This window comes from Capra hircus, chromosome 10, assembly GCF_001704415.2.
Source record: "Capra hircus breed San Clemente chromosome 10, ASM170441v1, whole genome shotgun sequence".
NCBI lineage: Eukaryota > Metazoa > Chordata > Mammalia > Artiodactyla > Bovidae > Capra > Capra hircus.
In genome coordinates, this window is record NC_030817.1 from 91775547 (window position 1) to 91797577 (window position 22031).

The 22031-nt window shown below is 41.4% G+C and overlaps 1 protein-coding gene across 4 annotated transcripts in view; it reads right to left on the reverse strand.

The window, feature by feature from the left end:
* The window catches only part of SCAMP1 (secretory carrier membrane protein 1), a 154591-nt gene extending 133220 nt beyond the window's left edge, over positions 1-21371 (reverse strand). For 2 of the 4 annotated variants that reach the window (XM_005685067.3, XM_013966720.2), the window contains exon 1: positions 21207-21370. In XM_005685067.3, coding sequence (XP_005685124.1) covers positions 21207-21263 — 57 coding nt within the window. In that variant the 5' untranslated portion in view covers positions 21264-21370. Of the gene's footprint in view, positions 1-21206 lie in introns of all 4 variants that reach the window. The other 2 variants (XM_018053678.1, XM_005685069.3) reach the window with 2 other exon arrangements.

Genomic DNA, 22031 nt, shown 5'->3' on the forward strand with positions numbered 1-22031 from the left:
TTGCTTATTTCTCTTGAACAAAGAAACATCCAATACTTGTTGAGTATATACTGTTCGTATGATATGCACTGTTCTGTTTGATAAGCAAAAATCTTTAACAGCTACATATACTGAATTATTGCTTTCAAATGTCTAATTTATTTTTCTTCAATTAACAATCAAGTTAAAATGATCAATATATACCTATCACAAATCCTTTCTTCCTAGTTTGATCTCAGCAATACTCAAAATGCACAACACGTTTATAATTTACACTTATTCCTTGCTTTATTCTTTTAAGAGGTTCTAACAGTTTTGCTGATATAAAAAACATTTCAGTAATTCATCTATACTCTAACAGAAGTCTCTTATAAAGAAAAAAATGTATCAAGTTGGTAATATTGATATATTCATAATTACATTCTAAAAACAAGTATAAAACTCATTATTATACTTTTTTTAAGTTTTGAAACAAGCAGAGATTAGAAACAGTTGCAACACTAGCTCTATTGATTTGGGAAGATTAGCAAGCTAATAGATAGATACACACACACACACACACATACACACACACTCACTCACTCTAGGGACTTCAGCAGGTTCTTGGGAGCCATTCTGCATGAAATATGAAGGGCTTTTTAACAAAAATACTTCATTTCTTTTGCAAAAACATAGACTATGAATAAAGTTTTACAACAAGGGTGACAAGATCATTCAAAGGGGAAAGAACAGTCTGTTCAACAAATGGTGTTGGAACAACTGGATATCCACATTCAAAACAACGAAGTTGGACCTTACTTCACACCCAACACAAAAATTAACACAAAATCAATCATAAAGCTAAACGTAAGAGCTAAAACTATAAAACTTCTTGAAGAAACTGGGATAAATGTTCACGACGTGAGGTCTGACAGAGGACTCTTAGACACAATATCAAAGCAAAGAATCTAAATATAGATAATTTCGGGGGATGGTCCTCAGATGGCAGAGGAATAGGTCGGGGAGACCACTTTCTCCCCCACAAATTCATCAAAGAACATTTAAATGCTGAGTAAATTCCACAAAACAACTTCTGAATGCCAGCAGAGGACACAGGGACCCAGAAAAGCAACCCACTGTATTCGAAAGGAGGTAGGAAAAATATAAAAGACCAAAAAAGAGACCAAAGAGGTAGGGAGGGAGCTCTGTCCCGGGAAGGGAGTCTTAAAAAGAGAGAAGTTTCCAAACACCAGGAAACACTCTCACTGCCGAGTCTGTGGCGAGCCTTGGAAGCACAGAGGGCAACATAACAGGGAGGAAAAATAATTAAAACCCACAGATTACGAGCCCAATGGTAACTCCCCCAGCAGAGAAGCAGCGCAGACGCCTGCATCCGCCACTAGCAAGCAGAGGCTGGGCAGGGAGGCTCAGGCTGCATTGCTTAGAGTAAGGATCTGGCCTGAATGTCCCGAGGGCAATCTGAGCGAACTAACTTGGGCTAGCAAACCACACTGTGAAATAGCTACCACGGGAAAAGCCCAAAGACACCGCAAGGCCCACGCACAGAACAAAGGACTGAACAGAACTAGCCGGCTGCAGACCATCCCCCTCCGGTGACAGGCAGCCAGCACCAGAAGGGGGCAATCGCAGCCCCAGAGAGACATTATCTACCAAACTGCAAGCAGGCTTCTTTGCTAACTAAGAATTCTTGGGGTTCTGGACAGTCAACATCTGCCTGAGAAAGGGTGCCGGTTGTACACCCAGAAAACCATGCGGCAGGGATGGGGGAAGCGATAAGTCACAGCAACCGCGCTTGCCAAACACCTCATCACCTGAGCTGCTCCGACCTGGGAAGGGCACAAAACGCAGGCCCAACCGAGTCTGCGCCTCTGAGGACTTCCCGAGTGCCTGAACCTGAGTGGCTTAGACCTGGGAGGTGCATGCAGCCCAGGGCTGGCCTCAGACGGTTCCCAGAGGAGCAACCTGGAGCCTGAGCAGTGTGGGCAGGGAGGGTACATGCGCTGTGAGCGGGGGCAGGCCCAGTGTGGCTAAGGCACTGCGAGCACACGCCAGTGTTATTTGTTTGCAGGGTCCCTCCCTCCCCACAGCGCGACTGAACACATGAGCCTAAAAAAAGTGTCCACCACCGCCCCCTTTGTGTCAGTCAGGGCAGAAATCAGACACTGAAGAGACCAGCAAACAGAAGAAGCTAAAACAGAGGGAACCGCCTTGCAAGTGGCAGGTGCAATAGATTAAAACCCTGTCGTTAGTACCAACAGCATAGAAAGAGGCCTACAGATCTTGAGAAATATAAGCCGGACCAAGGAACTATCTGAAAATGAACTGACCCCACAATACCCACAACACCACCAGAGAAAGTCCTAGATATATTTTTACTATTTTTATGATCATTCTCTAAATTTTTTAAAAATTTTAAGTCCTCTATTACTCCTTTAATTTTCACTTTTATAACCTACTATTACTTTGCAAAAAAAAAAAGACCCTATTTTTTAAAGCAAACTTCATATATATATATATTTAATAATTTTTGTGACTTTGGTTTTTTTTCCTCTTTCTTTTTTTCCTTCTTTTCTTTAATATTGTATTTCTGAAATTCCGAACTCTACTCTAGATTTTAACCTTTGCTTTTTGGTATTTGTTATCAATTTTGTACCTTTAAGAACCCAATCTTCAGTACCATTTTTACTTGGGAGTGAGATTACTGGCTTGACTGCTCTCTCCCTCTTTGGACTCTCCTTTTTCTCCACCAGATCGCCTGTGTCTCCTCCCTATCCCCTCTCTTCTCTACCTAACTCTGAATTTCTGTGTGTTCCACATGGTGGAGAACACTTAGGGAACTGATTACTGGCTGGATCTGTCTCTCTCCTTTTGATTCCCCCCTTTTATCCTCCTGGCCACCTCTATCGCCTTCCTCCCTCTTCTCTGTATAACTCCATGAACATCTCTGAGCAGTCCAGTTGTGAAGTGCACATAAGGAAGCGATTACTGGCTAGCTTGCTTTCTCCTCTATTGATTCCACCTCATCTCATTCGGGTCAACTCAAACTCCCTCCTCCCTCTTCTCATCTTTAACCTAGACGTTTTATCAACGATGCTGTATAGATGGAGATGTCTTGAGACTACTGTAAAAATAAGACTGAAAACCAGAGGCAGGAGGCTTAAAACACTGAGAACACCAGAGAACTCCTGAATCCATGGAACATTAATTGACAGGAGCTCATCAAAAGCCTCCATACCTACACTGAAACCAAGCACCACCCAAGGGCCAACAAGTTCCAGAGCAAGACATACCACACAAATTCTCCAGCAACACAGGAACACAGCACAGCCCTGAGCTCCAAAATACAGGCTGCCCAAAGTTACTCCAAAACCACTGACATCTCATAACTCATTACTGGACACTTTATTGCACTCCAGAGAGAAGAAATCCAGCTCCACCCAACAGAACACCAACACAGGCTTCCCTAACCAAGAAACTTTGACAAGCCACCTGCACAACCCCACCCACAGCAAGGAAACTCCACAATAAAGAGAACTCCACAAACCGCCAGAATACAGAAAGGACACCCCAAACTCAGCAATATAAACAAGATAAAGAGACAGAGGAATACCCAGCAGGTAAAGGAACAGGATAAATGACCACAAATGACCACCAAACCAATCAAAAGAGGAAGAGATAGGGAATCTACCTGAGAAAGAATTCCAAATAATGATAGTGAAAATTATCCAAAATCTTCAAATCAAAATGGAATCACAGATAAATACCCTGGAGACAAGGATTGAGAAGATGCAAGAAAGGTTTAACAAGGACCTAGAAGAAATACAAAGGAGTCAATATATAATGAATAATGCAATAGATGAGATCAGAAACACTCTGGAGACAACAAATAGTAGAATAACAGAGGCAGAAGATAGGATTAGTGAAATAGAAGATAGAATGGTAGAAATAAATGAATCAGAGAGGAAACAAGAAAAACGAATTAAAAGAAATGAGGACAATCTCAGAGACCTCCAGGACAGTGTTAAATGCCCCAACATTCGAATCATAGGAGTCCCAGAAGAAGAAGACAAAAAGAAAGACCATGAGAAAATACTTGAGGAGATAATAGTTGAAAACTTCCCTAAAATGGGGAAGGAAATAATCACCCAAGTCCAAGAAACCCAGAGAGTCCCAAACAGGATAAACCCAAGGCGAAACACCCCAAGACACATATTAATCAAATTAATAAGATCAAACACAAAGAGCAAATATTAAAAGCAGCAAGGGAAAAACAACAAATAACACACAAGGGGATTCCCATAAGGATAACAGCTGATCTTTCAATAGAAACTCTTCAAGCCAGGAGGAAATGGCAAGACATACTTAAAGTGATGAAAGAAAATAACCTACAGCCCAGATTACTGTACCCAGCAAGAATCTCATTCAAATACGAAGGAGAAATCAAAAGCTTTACAGACAAGCAAAAGCTGAGAGAATTCACCACCACCAAACCAGCCCTCCAACAAATGCTAAAGGATATTCTCTAGACAGGAAACACAGAAAGGGTGTATAAACTCAAACCCAAAACAATAAAGTAAATGGCAACAGGATCATACTTATCAATAATTACCTTAAACGTAAATGGGTTGAATGCCCCAACCAAAAGACAAAGACTGGCTGAATGGATACAAAACAAGACCCCTATATATGCTGTCTACAAGAGACCCACCTCAAAACAGGCGACACACACAGACTGAAAGTGAAGGGCTGGAAAAAGATTTTCCATGCAAATAGAGACCAAAAGAAAGCAGGAGTAGCAATACTCATATCAGATAAAATAGACTTTAAAACAAAGGCTGTGAAAAGAGACAAAGAAGGACACTACATAATGATCAAAGGATTACTCCAAGAAGAAAATATAACAATTATAAATATATATGCACCCAACATAGGAGCACCACAATATGTAAGACTAATGCTAACAAGTATGAAAGGGGAAATTAATAATAACACAATAATAGTGGGAGACTTTAATACCCTACTCACACCTATGGATAAATCAACTAAACAGAAATTAACAAGGAAACACAAACTTTAAACGATACAATAGACCAGTTATACCTAATTGAAATCTATAGGACATTTCACCCCAAAACAATTAATTTCACCTTTTTCTCAAGCGCACATGGAACCTTCTCCAGGATAGATCACATCCTGGGCCATAAATCTAGCCTTGGTAAATTCAAAAAAACTGAAATCATTCCAAGCATCTTTTCTGACCACAATGCAGTAAGATTAGATCTCAATTACAGGAGAAAAACTATTAAAAATGCCAACATATGGAGGCTGAACAACACATTTCTGAATAACCAACAAATCACAGAAGAAATAAAAAAAGAAATTGAAATATGCGTAGAAATGAATGAAAATGAAAACACAACAACCCCAAACCTGTGGGACACTGTAAAAGCAGTGCTAAGGGGAAGGTTCATAGCAATACAGGCATACCTCAAGAAACAAGAAAAAGGTCAAATAAATGACCTAACTCTGCACCTAAAGCAACTAGAAAAGGAAGAAATGGAGAACCCCAGCGTTAGTAGAAGGAAAGAAATCTTAAAAATTGGGGCAGAAATAAATGCAAAAGAAACAAAAGAGACCACAAAACCAAAAGCTGGTTCTTTGAAAGGATAAATAAAATTGATAAACCATTAGCCAGACTCATTAAAAAACAAAGGGAGAAAAATCAAATCAATAAAATTAGAAATGAAAATGGAGAGATCACAACAGACAACACAGAAATACAAAGGATCATAAGAGACTACTATCAGCAATTATATGCCAATAAAATGGACAATGTGGAAGAAATGGACAAATTCTTAGAAAAGTACAACTTTCCAAAACTGAACCAGGAAGAAATAGAAAATCTTAACAGACCCATCACAAGCACGGAAATTGAAACTGTAATCAGAAATCTTCCAGCAAACAAAAGCCCAGGTCCAGACAGCTTCACAGCTGAATTCTACCAAAAATTTCAAGAAGAGCTAACACCTATCCTACTCAAACTCTTCCAGAAAATTGCAGAGGAAGGTAAACTTCCAAACTCATTCTATGAGGCCACCATCACCCTAATACCAAAACCTGACAAAGATGCCACAAAAAAAGAAAAATACAGGCCAATATCACTGATGAACACAGATGCAAAAATCCTCAACAAAATTCTAGCAATCGGAATCCGACAACACATTAAAAAGATCATATACCATGACCAAGTGGGCTTTATCCCAGGGATGCAAGGATTCTTCAATATCCACAAATCAATCAATGTAATGCACCACATTAACAAAATTGAAAAATAAAAGCCATATGATTATCTCAATAGATGCAGAGAAAGCCTTTGACAAAATTCAACATCCATTTATGATAAAAACTCTCCAGAGAGCAGGAATAGAAGGAACATACCTCAACATAATAAAAGCTATATATGACAAACCCACAGCAAACATTATCCTCAATGGTGAAAAATTGAAAGCATTTCCCCTAAAGTCAGGAACAAGACAAGGGTGCCCACTTTCACCACTACTATTCAACATAGTTCTGGAAGTTTTGGCCACAGCAATCACAGCAGAAAAAGAAATAAAAGGAATCCAAACTGGAAAAGAAGTAAAACTCTCACTGTTTGCAGATGACATGATCCTCTACATAGAAAACCCTAAAGACTCCACCAGAAAATTACTAGAGCTAATCAATGAATATAGTAAAGTTGCAGGATATAAAATCAACATTCAGAAATCCCTTGCATTCCTATATACTAATAATGAGAAAGTAGAAAAAGAAATTAAGGAAACAATTCCATTCACCATTGCAACGAAAATAATAAAATACTTAGGAATATATCTACCTAAAGAAACTAAAGACCTATATATAGAAAACTAGAAAACACTGGTGAAAGAAATCAAAGAGGACACTAACAGATGGAGAAATATACCATGTTCAGGGATCGGAAGAATCAATATAGTGAAAATGAGTATACTACCCAAAGCAATTTATAGATTCAGCGCAATCCCTATCAAGCTACCAATGGTATTTTTCACAGAGCTAGAACAAATAATTTCACGATTTGTATGGAAATACAAAAAACCTTGAATAGCCAAAGCAATCTTGAGAAAGAAGAATGGAACTGGAGGAATCAACCTGCCTGACTTCAGGCTCTACTACGAAGCCACAGTCATCAAGACAGTATGGTAGTGGCACAAAGACAGAAATATAGATCAATGGAACAAAACAGAAAGCCCAGAGATAAATCCACACACCTATGGACACCGTATCTTCGACAAAGGAGGCAAGAATATACAATGGATTAAAGACAATGTCTTTAACAAGTGGTGCTGGGAAAACTGGTCAACCACTTGTAAAAGAATGAAACTAGAACACTTTCTAACACCATACACAAAAATAAACTCAAAATGAATTAAAGATCTAAATGTAAGACCAGAAACTATAAAACTCCTAGAGAACATAGGCAAACACTCTCCAACATACATCACAGCAGGATCCTCCATGACCCACCTCCCAGAATATTGGAAATAAAAGCAAAAATGAACAAATGGGATCTTATTAAAATTAAAAGCTTCCACACAACAAAGGAAACTATAAGCAAGGTGAAAAGACAGCCTTTGGAATGGGAGAAAATAATAGCAAATGAAGCAACTGGCAAACAACTAATCTCAAAAATATACAAGCAACTCCTGCAGCTCAATTCCAGAAAAATAAACGACCCAATCAAAAAATGGGCTAAAGAACTAAATAGACATTTCTCCAAAGAAGACATACGGATGACTAACAAACACATGAAAAGATGCTCAACATCACTCATTATCAGAGAAATGCAAATCAAGACCACAATGAGGTACCATTTCACACCAGTCTGAATGGCTGCGATCCAAAAGTCTACAGCAATAAATGCTGGAGAGGGTGTGGAGAAAAGGGAACCCTCCTACACTGTTGGTGGGAATGCAAACCAGTACAACCACTATGCAGAACAGTGTGGAGATTCCTTAAAAAACTGGAACTAGAACTGCCTTATGACCCAGCAATCCCACTGCTGGGCATACACACTGAGGAAACCAGAATTGAAAGAGACACGTGCACCCTAATGTTCATCGCAGCACTGTTTATAATAGCCAAGACATGGAAGCAACCTAGATGTCCATCAGCAGATGAATGGATAAGAAAGCTGTGATACATATACACAATGGAGTATTACTCAGCCATTAAAAAGAATACATTTGAATCAGTTCTAATGAGGTGGATGAAACTGGAGCCTATTATACAGAGTGAAGTAAGCCAGAAAGAAAAACACCAATACAGTATACTAATACTTATATATGTAATCTAGAAAGATGGCAACAATAAGCCTGTATGAGAGACAGCAAAAGAGACACAGAGGTATAGAACAGTCTTTTGGACTCTGTGGGAGAGGGAGAGGGTGGGATGACTTGGGATAATGGCATTGAAACATGCATATCATATATGAAATGAATCGCCAGTCCAGGTTTGATGCATGATACTGGATGCTTGGGGCTGGTGCACTGAGACGACCCAGAGGGATGGTACAGGGAGGGAGGAGGGAGCGGGGTTCAGGATGGGGAACACGTGTATACCTGTGGCAGATTCATGTTGATGTATGGCAAAACCAATACAATATTGTAAAGTAATTAACCTCCAAATAAAATAAATTTATATTTTAAAAGTAATTAAAAAATAGATATAGATAATTTGGACTTAATCAGAATTTAGAATTTCTGTGCTTCAAAGAACATTAACAAAAAAGTAACCAACAAAATGGGAGAAAACACTTGTAAATCATTTATCTGCATAAAGAACTTAAATCCAGAATATATTTTTTAAAAGTCCCTTACAATTCAATGAAAGACAACCAAATTTTGAAATAGGCAAAGGATATGAACAGACATTTCTCCAAAGATACTATACAAATGGCCGATAAGCACATAAAAATAAATTCAACATCATATGACAACATGCAAGCCAAAACCAAAATGAGATTCTTCACATTCACTAGGATGGCTAGAATTATTAACAGGTAACAAGCGTTGATTAGGACGTAGGGAAAGTGGAATCCTCATACACTGCAGGCAGGAATATATACACAATGGTGCAGCCACTTTGAAAAACTGTCTGGCTATTCCTCAAAGGATTCAATATATTTACCACAAGCCCCAGAGATTCTACTCCCAGGTATACACCCAAGAAAATTAATACAAATGTTCAAACAAAAACTTGTACATGGATGTTTATAGCAGCATTATTCATAATACTCAAAAGGTAGAAACAACTCAAATATCCATCAGCTGATGAACTGGCATTACTAATTCACACAAGCACCCAAAGCCAAACACCAGAAAGATTACTGGATTGCTCTCTGCACACCTGTTTACGAGGACTTCTTGTGGCATTTCTTGCACGGGAAAGGGGATTTGGTACAAAGTCAAATCCAGCCAACCTCCACATTGTCTTTTATGTTCCACACCTATGAAACATTGGGAAATTTCCTTCTTGTGATTTAAAAACACCTCATAGTGTCTGAATTTTCATTACCACCAAAAACTGAGTACAACTTTAACTGTATCATGACAACCTATATTCTATCATTTATATCTGTATTCAGTCTAGATACAGGCTTGATTCAATCATGATTTTGGTTAGAAGATGTTACTTTGCATTTACCTGTAAGCAATTCTGCTTGAAAGAAACGGACTCTGCATACAAAGAAAGATTCCATGTTTCACAAAGGCTGGAATTCTTCAAAACATGGCAATATCTCTTGTAGTTCAAGAGCAGCTCTAATAAGGACTGGGGTTCTAGAAAATTACCTCAGAAGCCCTGGTCATATGATTCCTACTCCGATGCTTCATGATTAAGGTAATTTGGCTCTCTTCTCATGTCTTTCCATAGTTATCCCCACTACTTTATTGCTGTAACTTTTTCTCTGTGCTCTCAGTTCATGTTCTTAAGAGAAAAAGCTCAGTTAACTATCACTGTTCTTGCTGGGGCAAAATCTTTGGACCAAGAGCTCTTATCTGTTCCTGATCAGCCCAAAAACCTGCTTCTGCTGAGCTTTTGATAAGATCAGTCAGCTAGAGCCAGCATGGCAAGCATCATGCAATAAAAGAGATGACCGCCTCGGGGGAAGCAGTCACTTCAGGCTGCTCCCTCGGTAGATGCTGGGACACAGAGCATAATAACATCCTAGAACATAAACCCTCTTCTCTGAGATGACCAGACTCAAGTCCGATATCCGATATATTAAAACATGAAAGAATTTATGCATTCACAAATGGCCCATAAGTGTATAAAAATGTAACAGAGACTTTTAAAATGAGGGGGGAAAAAAAAACTTGAAACTCGAAAATCTCTGCCTTACCACCTGTGATAAGTCGTTCAAATTCTGCAAGAATTCCTTCAAGTGCTCAGGAACTCCATACCTAAAAAGCATTGTCGGACTATTCTAATACATTTTTTTTTTTACATCTTTCAGTTCAGTTCAGTGGCTCAGTTGTGTCTGACTCTTTGCGACCCCATGAATCGCAGCACGCCAGGCCTCCCTGTCCATCACCAACTCCCAGAGTTCACTCAGACTCACGTCCATCGAGTCAGTGATGCCATCCAGCCATCTCATCCTCTGTTGTCCCCTTCTCCTCCGGCCCCCAATCCCTCCCAGCATCAGAGTCTTTTCCAATGAGTCAACTCTTCAAGTGAGGTGGCCAAAGTACTGGAGTTTCAGCTTTAGCATCATTCCCTCCAAAGAAATCCCAGGGCTGATCTCCTTCAGAATGGACTGGTTGGATCTCCTTGCAGTCCAAGGGACCCTCAAGAGTCTTCTCCTACACCACAGTTCAAAAGCATCAATTCTTTGGCGCTCAACCTTCTTCACAGTCCAACTCTCACATCCATACATGACTACTGGAAAAACCATAGCCTTGACTAGATGGACCTTAGTCGCCAAAGTAATGTCTCTGCTTTTGAATATGCTATCTAGGTTGGTCATAACTTTTCTTCCAAGGAGTAAGCGTCTTTTAATTTCATGGCTGCAATCACCATCTGCAGTGATTTTGGAGCCCAAAAAAATAAAGTCTGACACTGTTTCCATTGTCTCCTCATCTATTTCCCAAGGAGCGATGGGACCGGATGCCATGATCTTCGTTTTCTGAATGTTGAGCTTTAAGCCAACTTTTTCACTCTCCTCTTTCACTTTCATCAAGAGGCTTTTTAGCTCCTCTTCACTTTCTGCCATAAGGGTGGTGTCATCTGCATATCAAAGGTTATTGATATTTCTCCCGGCAATCTTGATTCCAGCTTGTGTTTCTTCCAGTCCAGCGTCTCTCATGATGTACTCTGCATACAAGTTAAATAAGCAGGGTGACAATATACAGCCTTGACGTACTCCTTTTCCTATTTGGAACCAGTCTGTTGTTCTATGTCCAGTTCTAACTGTTGCTTTCTGACCTGCATACAGATTTCTCAAGAGGCAGGTCAGGTGTCTGGCATTCCCATCTCTCTCAGAATTTTCCACAATTTATTGTGATCCACACAGTCAAAGGCTTTGCCATAGTCAATAAAGCAGAAATAGAGGTTTTTCTGGAACTCTCTTGCTTTTTCCATGATCCAGCAGATGTTGGCAATTTGATCTCTGGTTCCTCTGCCTTTTCTAAATCCAGCTTGAACATCAGAAGTTCACGGTTCACATACTGTTGAAGTCTGGCTTGGATAATTTTGAGCATTACTTTACTAGTGTGTGAGATGAGTGCAACTGTTTGGTAGTTTGAGCATTCTTTAGGTTAGGACTAAATCTATTTTCACATAAACTCTGGCATTTGGCCTTTTTTCTGAAGCTAGAACAAATTTATTCACTCAACCAACTAAGAATCCTTCAAGTGTCTATATATCTCAAATTTCCCTTTAGCCTTCTGTAGACTAACCCCATTGAATAAACTTACATTATCCTTCCGAGGACTTGATTCCAGACGCACGATCATTCTGACTTCCTCCTAGGCACAACCTATCTTGCTCAAACCACTCTTTAAATATGTACTTGAAACTGAAAGCAATACTCATTGGATGGACAAAAACAGAACATTGTAGGCTCACTTTTAAGAACCAGTAACTAACTACATTAATCCAATATATGTGGGGAGCCGCATTAGGCATTACTGACAAAATGGAGGCACGGCCCCAACCCCTTCTCTTTGTCCCTCAGGCATGGACCCAGAATGAAGGAGTTGTGATTCCACAAGGAGTTAGTCCTTGTGATTCTGACTTGTTTTTTCCTTTCCTCAGCTGAGCTGACTGAAAAGGAATATTAAGGTGCTTATTTTTCTTGAGAGGAGCATGAGAAGGCACAAAGCCTTCTGCAGCTGTGCTGAGAAAATAATTCATAAACTTAGTCATTGACATTTGTTCAAGGACTTTTACAAAAGAGGGTTCCAGGATGAGCACGTAGGCCGCAGCTTGAGGCCACGGGAGGGATTGCTATCTGAAGCCTATTTGTGAGGAAAATGTTTATGGCAAAGGCGTTTACTCAATTTAAGGCTTAGAAATAATTAAAATAGTTAGAACTTGAAGATTTAAGGAAAGTTGTAATGTTAGCATATTTTAGTATAGCTTATAGAGGTTAGGAATTTTAGAGATACTATAGCTAGAATCCTTTTTAAGAGAGAGTGAGCTCAGGATGTTAGGGGCAAACAGGATTTAGAAAGGTAAGAAATAAACTGAGGAATGTAGCATGAGTTACAATATAATCACAAGTTAACTATAGTACACATAGGAAGTAAATAGTAGATGGTAAAGCTGATTCCCAGAGATTCACTGAAGCAGGAACTCTGTTTGAAAAGCAACAATGATTTATGGAGATAATAAATCTGGGTGAGGGGGAACTGAAAATGTCAAAGTTAAGTCGCTCAGTCGTGTCCGACTCTTTGCGACCCCATGGACTGTAGAGGTTCCTCCATCCATGGGATTTTCCAGGCAAGAGTGCTGGAGCGGATTGCCATTTCCTTCTCCAGGGTATCTTCCAGACCCAGGAATCGAACCCGGGTCTCCCACATTGCAGGCAGACGCTTTACCGTCTGAGCCACCAAGGAACCCCTCTGACCTAATGCTTTTGTAAAAGTATACAAGAAAATCTTAAAGTTGAAATAAATAGGCAGTCCAAGAAAACTGCGAGGCTGTCTCGTTACTCACTGACACGGTTCCTCCCTTCAGGTTGAACCCCTGGCTGCTGGAGCTGGACTCTGGCAAATACATATTTTTCAAGAACCACTTAACACTGTGATTCATATTAAGAAAATACCCAGTAAATTTCCTGGATCTTCATTTAACACTACTAAAACATTAAATACACTCCAAAAGACCTTTTGGTGGGAGGTAACATCAGCAAAAGAACAGTTTATATTTAAAAATTCTCACAATCACATTTTCTGTTACAACTATTGTTAAAAGCAAGGACCAAAATATTACAAAACACTAGTTTCGTCACTTAGTTATTGTGAGAGATGCCCCACCCACCCTAGCAGCCTGAAAGCTTTCACTGGCTGTAGGAGACACTCAATCTAGAAAAAAGGTTTCCACATATCTTTAGAGTATTGATCCATAGCACCCTGACACTCTACCCTAAATAAAGAAGACTCTCTCAAAAAGAATTATGGATGTGTTTCACAGGATAGTTTGAATCTGCATAAGATGAACAAGAGATTAGATCTGTTAGACAGAGTGCCTGAAGAACTATGGCCAGAGGTTGGTAAAGCTGTACAGCAGACAGTAATCAAAACCATTCCCAAGAAAAAGCAATGAAAAAGGCAAACTGGTTGTCTGAGGAGGACTTACAAATGGTTGAGAAAAGAAGAGAAGTTAGAGGCAAAGGAGAAAAGGAAAGATATACCTATCTGAATGCAGAGTTCCAAAGAATAGCAAGGAGCGATAAGAAAGACTTCCTAAATCAACAATGAAAAAAAAAAAATAAAGGAAAACAACAGAATGGGAAAGACAAGTGATCTCTTAAAGAAAATAAGAGATACCAAGGGAACATTTTATGTAAATATGTGCACAATAAAGGACAGAAACAGTAGGGAACTAACAAAAGCAGAAGATATTAAGAAGAGGTGACAAGAATACACAGAAGAACTATATAAAAAAGATCTTCACGACCCAAATAACCACGATGGTGTGATCACTCAGCTAGAGCCAGACATCCTGGAGTGTGAACTTAAGGGGGTCTTAGGAAGCACTTCCCTGGTGGCTCAGATGGTAAAGCATCTGTCTACAATGTGGGAGACCCTGGTTCGATCCCTGGGTTAGGAAGATCCCCTGGAGAAGGAAACGGCAATCCACTCCAGGACTATCGCCTGGAAAATCCCATGGACAGAGGAGCCTGGTAGTCTACAGCCCATGGGGTTGCAAAGAGTCGGACACGACTGAGCGACTTCACTTCTCAGGAAGCATTACTACCAACAAAGCTAGTGGAGCTGATAGAATTCCAACTGAGCTATTTCAAATCCTCAAAGATAATGCTGTGAAAGTGTTGCACTCAATATGCCAGCAAATTTGGAACAATCAACAGTAGCCACAGGATTGAAAAAGGTCAATCCAATCCCAAAGAAAGGTAGTGTCAAAGAATGTTCAAACTTCCGCACAATTGCACTCATTTCACACACTAGCAAAGTAATGCTCAAAATTCTCCAAGCCAGACTTCAACAGTACATGAACCAAGAACTTCCAGATGTTCAAGGTGGATTTAGAAAAGGCAGAGGAAACAGAGATCAAATTGCCAGCATCCAATGGATCGTCAAGAAAGCAAGAGAATTCCAGAAAAACTTGTAATTCTGCTTCATCGACTTAGACTTTGTGTGGACCACAACAAACTGCGGAAAATTCTGAAAGAGATAGGAATACCAGACCACCTTATCTGCCTCCTGAGAAATCTGTACACAGGTCAAGAAGCAACAGTTAAAATCGGATATGGAACAACGAACTGGTTCCAAACTGGGAAAGGAGTATGTCAGGCTGTATATTGTCGCCCTGCTTATTTAATTTATACACAGAGTACATCATGAGAAATGCTGGGCTGGAGAAAGTACAAGCTGAAATCAAGATTGCTGGGAGAAATATCAATAACCTCAGATATGCAGATGACACCACCCTTATGGCAGAAACTGAAGAGGAACTAAAGAGCCTCTTGATGAAAGTGAAAGAGGAGAGTGAGAAAGCTGACTTAAAAATCAACATTCAAAAAAATAAGATCATGGCATCTGGTCCCATCACTTCATGGCAAATAGATGGGGAAACAATGGAAACAGTGACAGACTTTATTGGGGCGGAGGGGGCGGGCTCCAAAATCACTGCAGATAGTGACTGCAGCCATGAAATTAAAAGATGCTTGCTCCTTGAAGAAAAGCTATGACCAACCTAGACAGCATATTAAAAAGCAGAGACATTACTTTGCCAACAAAGGTCCATATAGTCAAAGTTATGATTTTTTCAGTAGTCATGTATGGATGTGGGAGTTGGACCACAAAGGAGGCTGAGCACTGAAGAATGGATGCTTTTTAACTGTGGTACTAGTGAATACTCTTCAAAGTCCCTTGAACTACAAGGAGATCAAACCAGTCCATTCTAAAGGAAATCAATCCTGAATATTCATCAGAAGGACTGATGAAGAAGCTGAAGTTCCAATACTTTTGGCCACCTGATGCAAAGGGCCAACTCATTAGAAAAGACCGTGATGCTGGGAAAGATTGAAGGCAGGAGAAGAAGGGGACGACAGAGGATAAGATGGTTGGATGACATCACCGACTCAATGGACATGAGTTTGACCAGGCTCCAGGAGACGGTGAAGGACACTGAGGCCTGGCATGTTGCAGTCCATGGGGTTGCAGTCACACAGTTGGACACAACTGAGCAAATGAACAACAAGATGAACAAAATTGTCAGGAGAGTTGTACCAGCCTGGACTAAAAGAAACAATTTCAAATTGAAGAGAGTTTTTTGGACTCCTAATTGTCATTGAGAAGGAAGCAGATTGAAAAATACTACTCAGTCACAAATGGATAATTCACAGAAAAGAAGGGCTTCTTAAAGGGTAAAGCCAAAAGCAGAAGAAGATAAAAGATTAGGAGATATTTCCAAGGTAATAGAAATGGGCCCTAATCAAAGAACACGCATTGCCCCCAAAGCAGGGGACCCCAACTAATGAGCCTAGCTCAATTTCATACTTGCTATTCACACCAGGGGGCTTCAAAGATGGCTCAGTGGTAAAGAATCTGCCTGCTAATACAGATCGGATGCAGGTCCGATCCCTGATAGGGAAGATCCCCTGGAGAAGGCAATGGCAACCCACGCCAGTACTCTTGCCTGGGAAATCCCATGGACAGAGGAGCCTGGTAGGCTACAGTCCACGGGGTCACAAAGAGTCAGACATGACTGAGCATGCACACACATCTTACCAGAGCCTGCAATGTGCCTCCCACTCCTCCTCCATATGGTGGGAGTTCTACTGATGTTATTCTGTACGTGTCTCACTATTTTACACTGGGTTTATCTTTTCAGTTCCCAGGTCTATATCAAGAGGGACACAGTTCCTTTCATCAAGAAGTGAAGTCTCATCCTCCCAACTCCTTTTTTTAATCTGGACTGTCTTGTGGCTTGTTTTGACTAACAGAATTCTAGCAGAAGTGAAATGACTCAAGAAGCCTTGTGGCTTTCACTCTTTTCCTCTTGAAACACTGCTGCTACCATGAAAAGAACCCAGACTACTCCTAGCAGAGGCCACATGAAAGAGAACCTATTCTGCGCCCACTGATAGCCCCAGGTAACCACAAAGACATCTTATACTACCCAACCCTAGCCAAGCTGCCGGATGACTGAAGGCACATGAGTGAGTCTAGACAATAACATTTAAAAACAAACTGCCCAGCTGAATCTAACTCAAATAACAAAATACTGAACAAATAAATGTTGTTTTAAGCCACTACATTTTGGGATTACAGGCAATCATCCCTTAGTATAGAAGCAGGGATTGGTTTCAGGAGCCCCTTTGGATACTAAAATCCACAGATGTCAAGTCCCTTATATAAGCTAGTGTTATGCACTTGGCCTCCAAATTCAAGGATTTTGCATGTATTGAATATTTGTTACACAGCAATAGATAACTGCTGCTGCTGCTAAGTTGCTTCAGTCGTGTCTGACCCTGTGTGACCCCACAGACTGCAGCCCACCAGGCTCCCCTGTCCCTGGGATTCTCCAGGCAAGAACACTGGAGTGGGTTGCCATTTCCTTCTCCAATGCATGAAAGTGAAGTTGCTCAGTCATGTCCGGCTCTTTAGTGACCCCATGGACTGCAGCCTACCAGGCTCCTCCATCCATGGGATTTTCCAGGCAAGAGTACTGGAGTGGGCTGCCATTGCTTTCTCCATAGATAACTGAGAGAGGTAAATAAAATAATGATGCATCTTTATTTGATGAAATATAATCAGCAGCTCAATGGAAGCTTTTTAAAAAATACCGACCTTAGGAAAACAGTGGGAACTCATGCAGTTGACATGAACATAAAATACCATAAACCATAAATTACTACCAATATGTCTCTGATTAACGCTGAAAGATAAAGTTTCCAGTTAGACTACCACAGAAAAATTCCTTAAAGTCCTTTTCTAGTGCGATCCAGTCTTAACATTTTAAATGGATAAAAGTGCTATCCACTTACTTTAAATGACAACAAAATGGGTAACATTCGTGAATTATGGGCCTCTTTTTAAGACAAGGTTTTCGATTTCCAACTTCAAATAAACTCTTAGGATACCACTGGTATTACTGAAACTAAAAAGACAAATAAGAACACTGAATTGTAGGTCGTTTTAAATAGATTATTTCAATAGAGTAGAATTAATTTTTGAGGTTAAAATAAAGTGGACAGTTGCTCAATTTTAATACAGAGATTTTTTTATTGGGGAGGAAGCATGTGTAGTGACAAAGCACTAGAATTCAGACAACCTGCGTCTGATCTAGTAGAACGAAGTAAAGCAAATATTTTTGACTTTGATTCCTCAGTCATGACCCACCAAACAGCTTCTAACAGCATTCTAGGAGACTCAAAGGGAATATGAATTTCACAAAATTAATAAGCAAAAATAAAATGGTTAACTATAAATACAGTCCCTTGAATTACTATTAATACTAATTATTATCTAATAAAAGCCACCTTGCTTTGAGTAGTTATAACTCACTAAATGTATGTTCACTTAATCCTATTAACAATCCTATGAAGAAGGTACTATTACTATATTCTACCTAACAGTAAACTAAAGTATAGAGGCTAAGCAACTTTCCAAGGTTTTGCAGCTGGCCTGTCGGAGACAAAGCCAGAATCAAACACAGTGTTTTTGTTTTTAACTCTCTAGCCAAAATTTTTAAATACAACATGAGACCCTCAAGTTCCAGCACCAAACACAACACAACAATTCTGATGTCAGAACTGTAAACAAGCAAGATTATATAGTGCCATCAGCAACAGGGCAAGAGTCAGGTGATCTAAATTCGAATGCCAATTCCGCACTACCCACACATGGATGTAAGACAATGGGCAACTTAGCAATTTAGCAGTGGAAATCAAGTAGTTTTAAATCAAGAAGAAATTAGGATGGCTGACAAATGTGAAATACATATATTTTTCAAATATTAACTTTATTTTTGAATACTAAAATATTTCAAATATTGAAAATAAGAACAGGTTTGTAAGGAAAGTTGATGATAAGGTAACACAAAAACGAATCTGGGAATGTTTTATATTTAAGTAGTGAGAGTCACTCAGTCGTGTCCGACTCTCTGTGACCCCATGGACTATACAGCCCATGGAATTCTCCAGACCAGAATACTGGCGTGGGTAGCCTTTCCCTTCTCCAGGGGATCTTCCTAACCCAGGGATCGAACCCAGGTTTCCCAAATTGCAGGCATATTTTTTACCAGCTGAGGCAAACGCTATTTCAAAAATCAGCATTTACATGAAAGGAAACCAACAGTAGCAAGAAAAAAAGAATATGCTATAAACGTAAACTTTTACTTTGAAAAGAGAAAGGGCAGCTTAAATGGAAAGATAAAAGGTCAGGTACACCATGACAAAACAGTCAACAAAAATAGATAAAGGTGTCCTACCAAGTCCCCTTTAGGCCTGAATTGATCTATCCTTTGAAGAATTTTATGAACCTAAATAATCATTGTCCTCTGAATGCATCCACTTATGAAGAACAAGAATGGTTTATAATTTTATGCCACAACGAATGAGTACTTAAAGCTACTTTTGGGTTTAGAATTGCTACAGCAACCTTAAGTACTGCAGAAGAGGAAAGTGTCATGGAAACATTAATGTGACAAAAAAGTAGTCTATACTCACTGCCCTGTGGTGACCTAAATAGGAAGGAAATACAAAAAAGAATATATGTATGCATATAGCTGATTTACTTTGCTGTACAGCAGAAACTAACACTGTAAAGCAACTATAGTCCCGTGAAAATTAGTAATTAAAAAAAAGCAGTCTGGGCTAAAAAGGCCACATTGTCTTGCCCTAACAAGAGAATCAGCTACCTAATAAAAGCCAGGAAACGGAACAGAATAATAGAAAATAGCAAAACGGTCAGATGCTAAATAAACAGCATCAATGAACTGTCAGAATAAGGAAGAGCTGACAGGTTCTCTGTGTTATACCTCAAAATATTCTAAAATACCCATTTGGCAAGTTATGAGATGTCACTTCAGAATGCCTATGATTAAACAATAATCTCATTTTCCACAACATGGAATGATGGAATACTAAATACTAATTTCTAGGGGGAAAAAAAAAAATTCTCCTCAAAGTACAACCATATTATCTCTAAAACCTGAAAGTTTCAGGCTAGGTGTATAGAATTTTCTTAGGTGATATTAGAGGCAAAGAATAGCTGACTAAGTCCATTCTACATTTCTACAGAGTAAGCCAAACTGTCGATGACAACCAGAATCATTTACTTAAGATAATCCTCCATGAAATTATCAGGCGATCATCAGGGAAGGAGTGTTTCTCCTTTTCTAGAATTCTTAATAAAACCAGGAGTAAAAAGAAAAGATGTCAACTCAACAAGCCAGAAAAGTGATCCTTGTATGACGACAAATTGTTACTGCTGTATTGATACATATGCAGGAAAATTAAAGAACCAACTTCAAGAAATAGTCAGAAACAAATTACACGTGCTAAACAAATGCGATCACTAAGAAACCTGGAGTGGTACTTTTTAGAAAGATAGTTCCTTTGACGCTGCATTAATTCAGGCGCAGATAATGAACGTCTTAGCCACCTTCCTTTACCCTAAGCCAAGCCCTTGGGAAGCTGGAATCTACAAGGCAGACTCCAAGAAGGAAAGAAGCTCACGGTGGAAATGCTATCCTCACAGAGCCCAGAAAACAGCTGACGCCCCAGGAGCTTGGAAAATATCCCGTTTACCTTACTAAGAGCGCTTAGAAAGGAAGACGATCGTCCACGTGCACTACTGTTTTCCAGGTGTGTTTATTTATCTGTAACTTAGGCTTTGATATCAGTACCTCGAACCTCAGGCAAACGGTGGGGAGGAGGAATGGCAGCGCCGCGTGTGGTATCCGTGCGCAACACAAGTTTAGAAAATAAAAACAAAACCCTTTTTAAAAATTACATTGTACTCGGTGCCCTCACCTCTCCTCCACAGCACTGCCATCACCCCCACGCAGCTCCCCGCGGCCGCCGCCTCGGGTCCCCATGACAACCCCTCCCGAGGGCGAGCCCCCTTCTGCTGCGGCGTGCTGGCCCTCGGCCCGGCCCGGCCGCGCCGGCCTGGCAGGTGACAAGCCCACCGGCCTGGCAGGTGACAAGTCCACCTGCTCCGGGCGCCCGCCCGCCCGGCTCCCGGGAGGCGGGCCGGGAACCCCGCAGCCTCGGGAGCCCCCACTCCCGGGCCAGGGCACGACCCTCTCCGGTCGGGGACCGGGGGCAGTCCGGCCGCATGGAGAGCTCAGGAGGTCCCACTGTGACCCCCACACGAGTGACACGGGGGCCGCAGCGGCCCCGCGCCTCGGGCTCCCGGGCTGAGTAGCGGGCGCCGCGGGCGCGAAGGAAACTTGTCGGTTTACACAAACAACGACGCGTCACGGCGGCGGGAGATGCTGGGGACGACGCTCACCTTGAAAGGGTTGTTGAGGTCCGGGTCGGCAAACGGGTTACTGTCGAAGTCCGACATCTCGCGCTCGGCGTCACCCACCCGACCCAGGCGGCGAGAGAGAGATGGGGCGAGGCCGCCGCCCCCTGCGCGCTCACGTCGCCGCCGCCGCCGCGCAGATCCGGGGGCGGTTCGCGAGGCCGCCCGGCAGGCCGCGCCACTGAGCATGCCCGGTGCGGCGGGCCGCCGGCGCCGCGCCGCCTTCGCGGCCCCGGTCCTCCCGGCCGTGTCCCGCGATCCGGGCTTTCGCGGCGACCTAGTGGCAACGAGGGGCTGGGGGGCGGGGCGCGAGCCGAGGTGCTCAGGGCTAAGCGCCCTGCCGAGGCTCGGCGTTTGAATGAGCGGGGCGTCTCTCTGGACACGGTTGTATTACTGGTTTAAAATCGGCCCCTGAGGCCTAGCGTAACTTAGGGGAGAGGTCGCACGTAGCGGGTAAAAAAAAGATACACTGAGCTCATGTCTCCAGGCTAGAAAGGCAGCTCGGGACGCAGGCTACACACCTCGGGAAGGAGTGGCTACTTCATGGGCGCAGAGGAGCGGGGAACCTGTCTCCAAAGACAACTCCCCGTGACGCCCAGTCCTCGCTGATGAATTTCACACACCCTTGACCCCACCTGGGAATCCCAGCCTTCAGGTTTCTCCGCCCCTGGGTTGCTGCCAAGTCACGGAGACCAGCCTCGATGCCACCGATCTGGACTGGCTCGGCGGAGGTTTGGGGACGAGTCAATACCAGGGTCTGGCCCTTTCTACCATCCTCCAGAATCTGCAAAATGGCTACGTCTCCGGAAA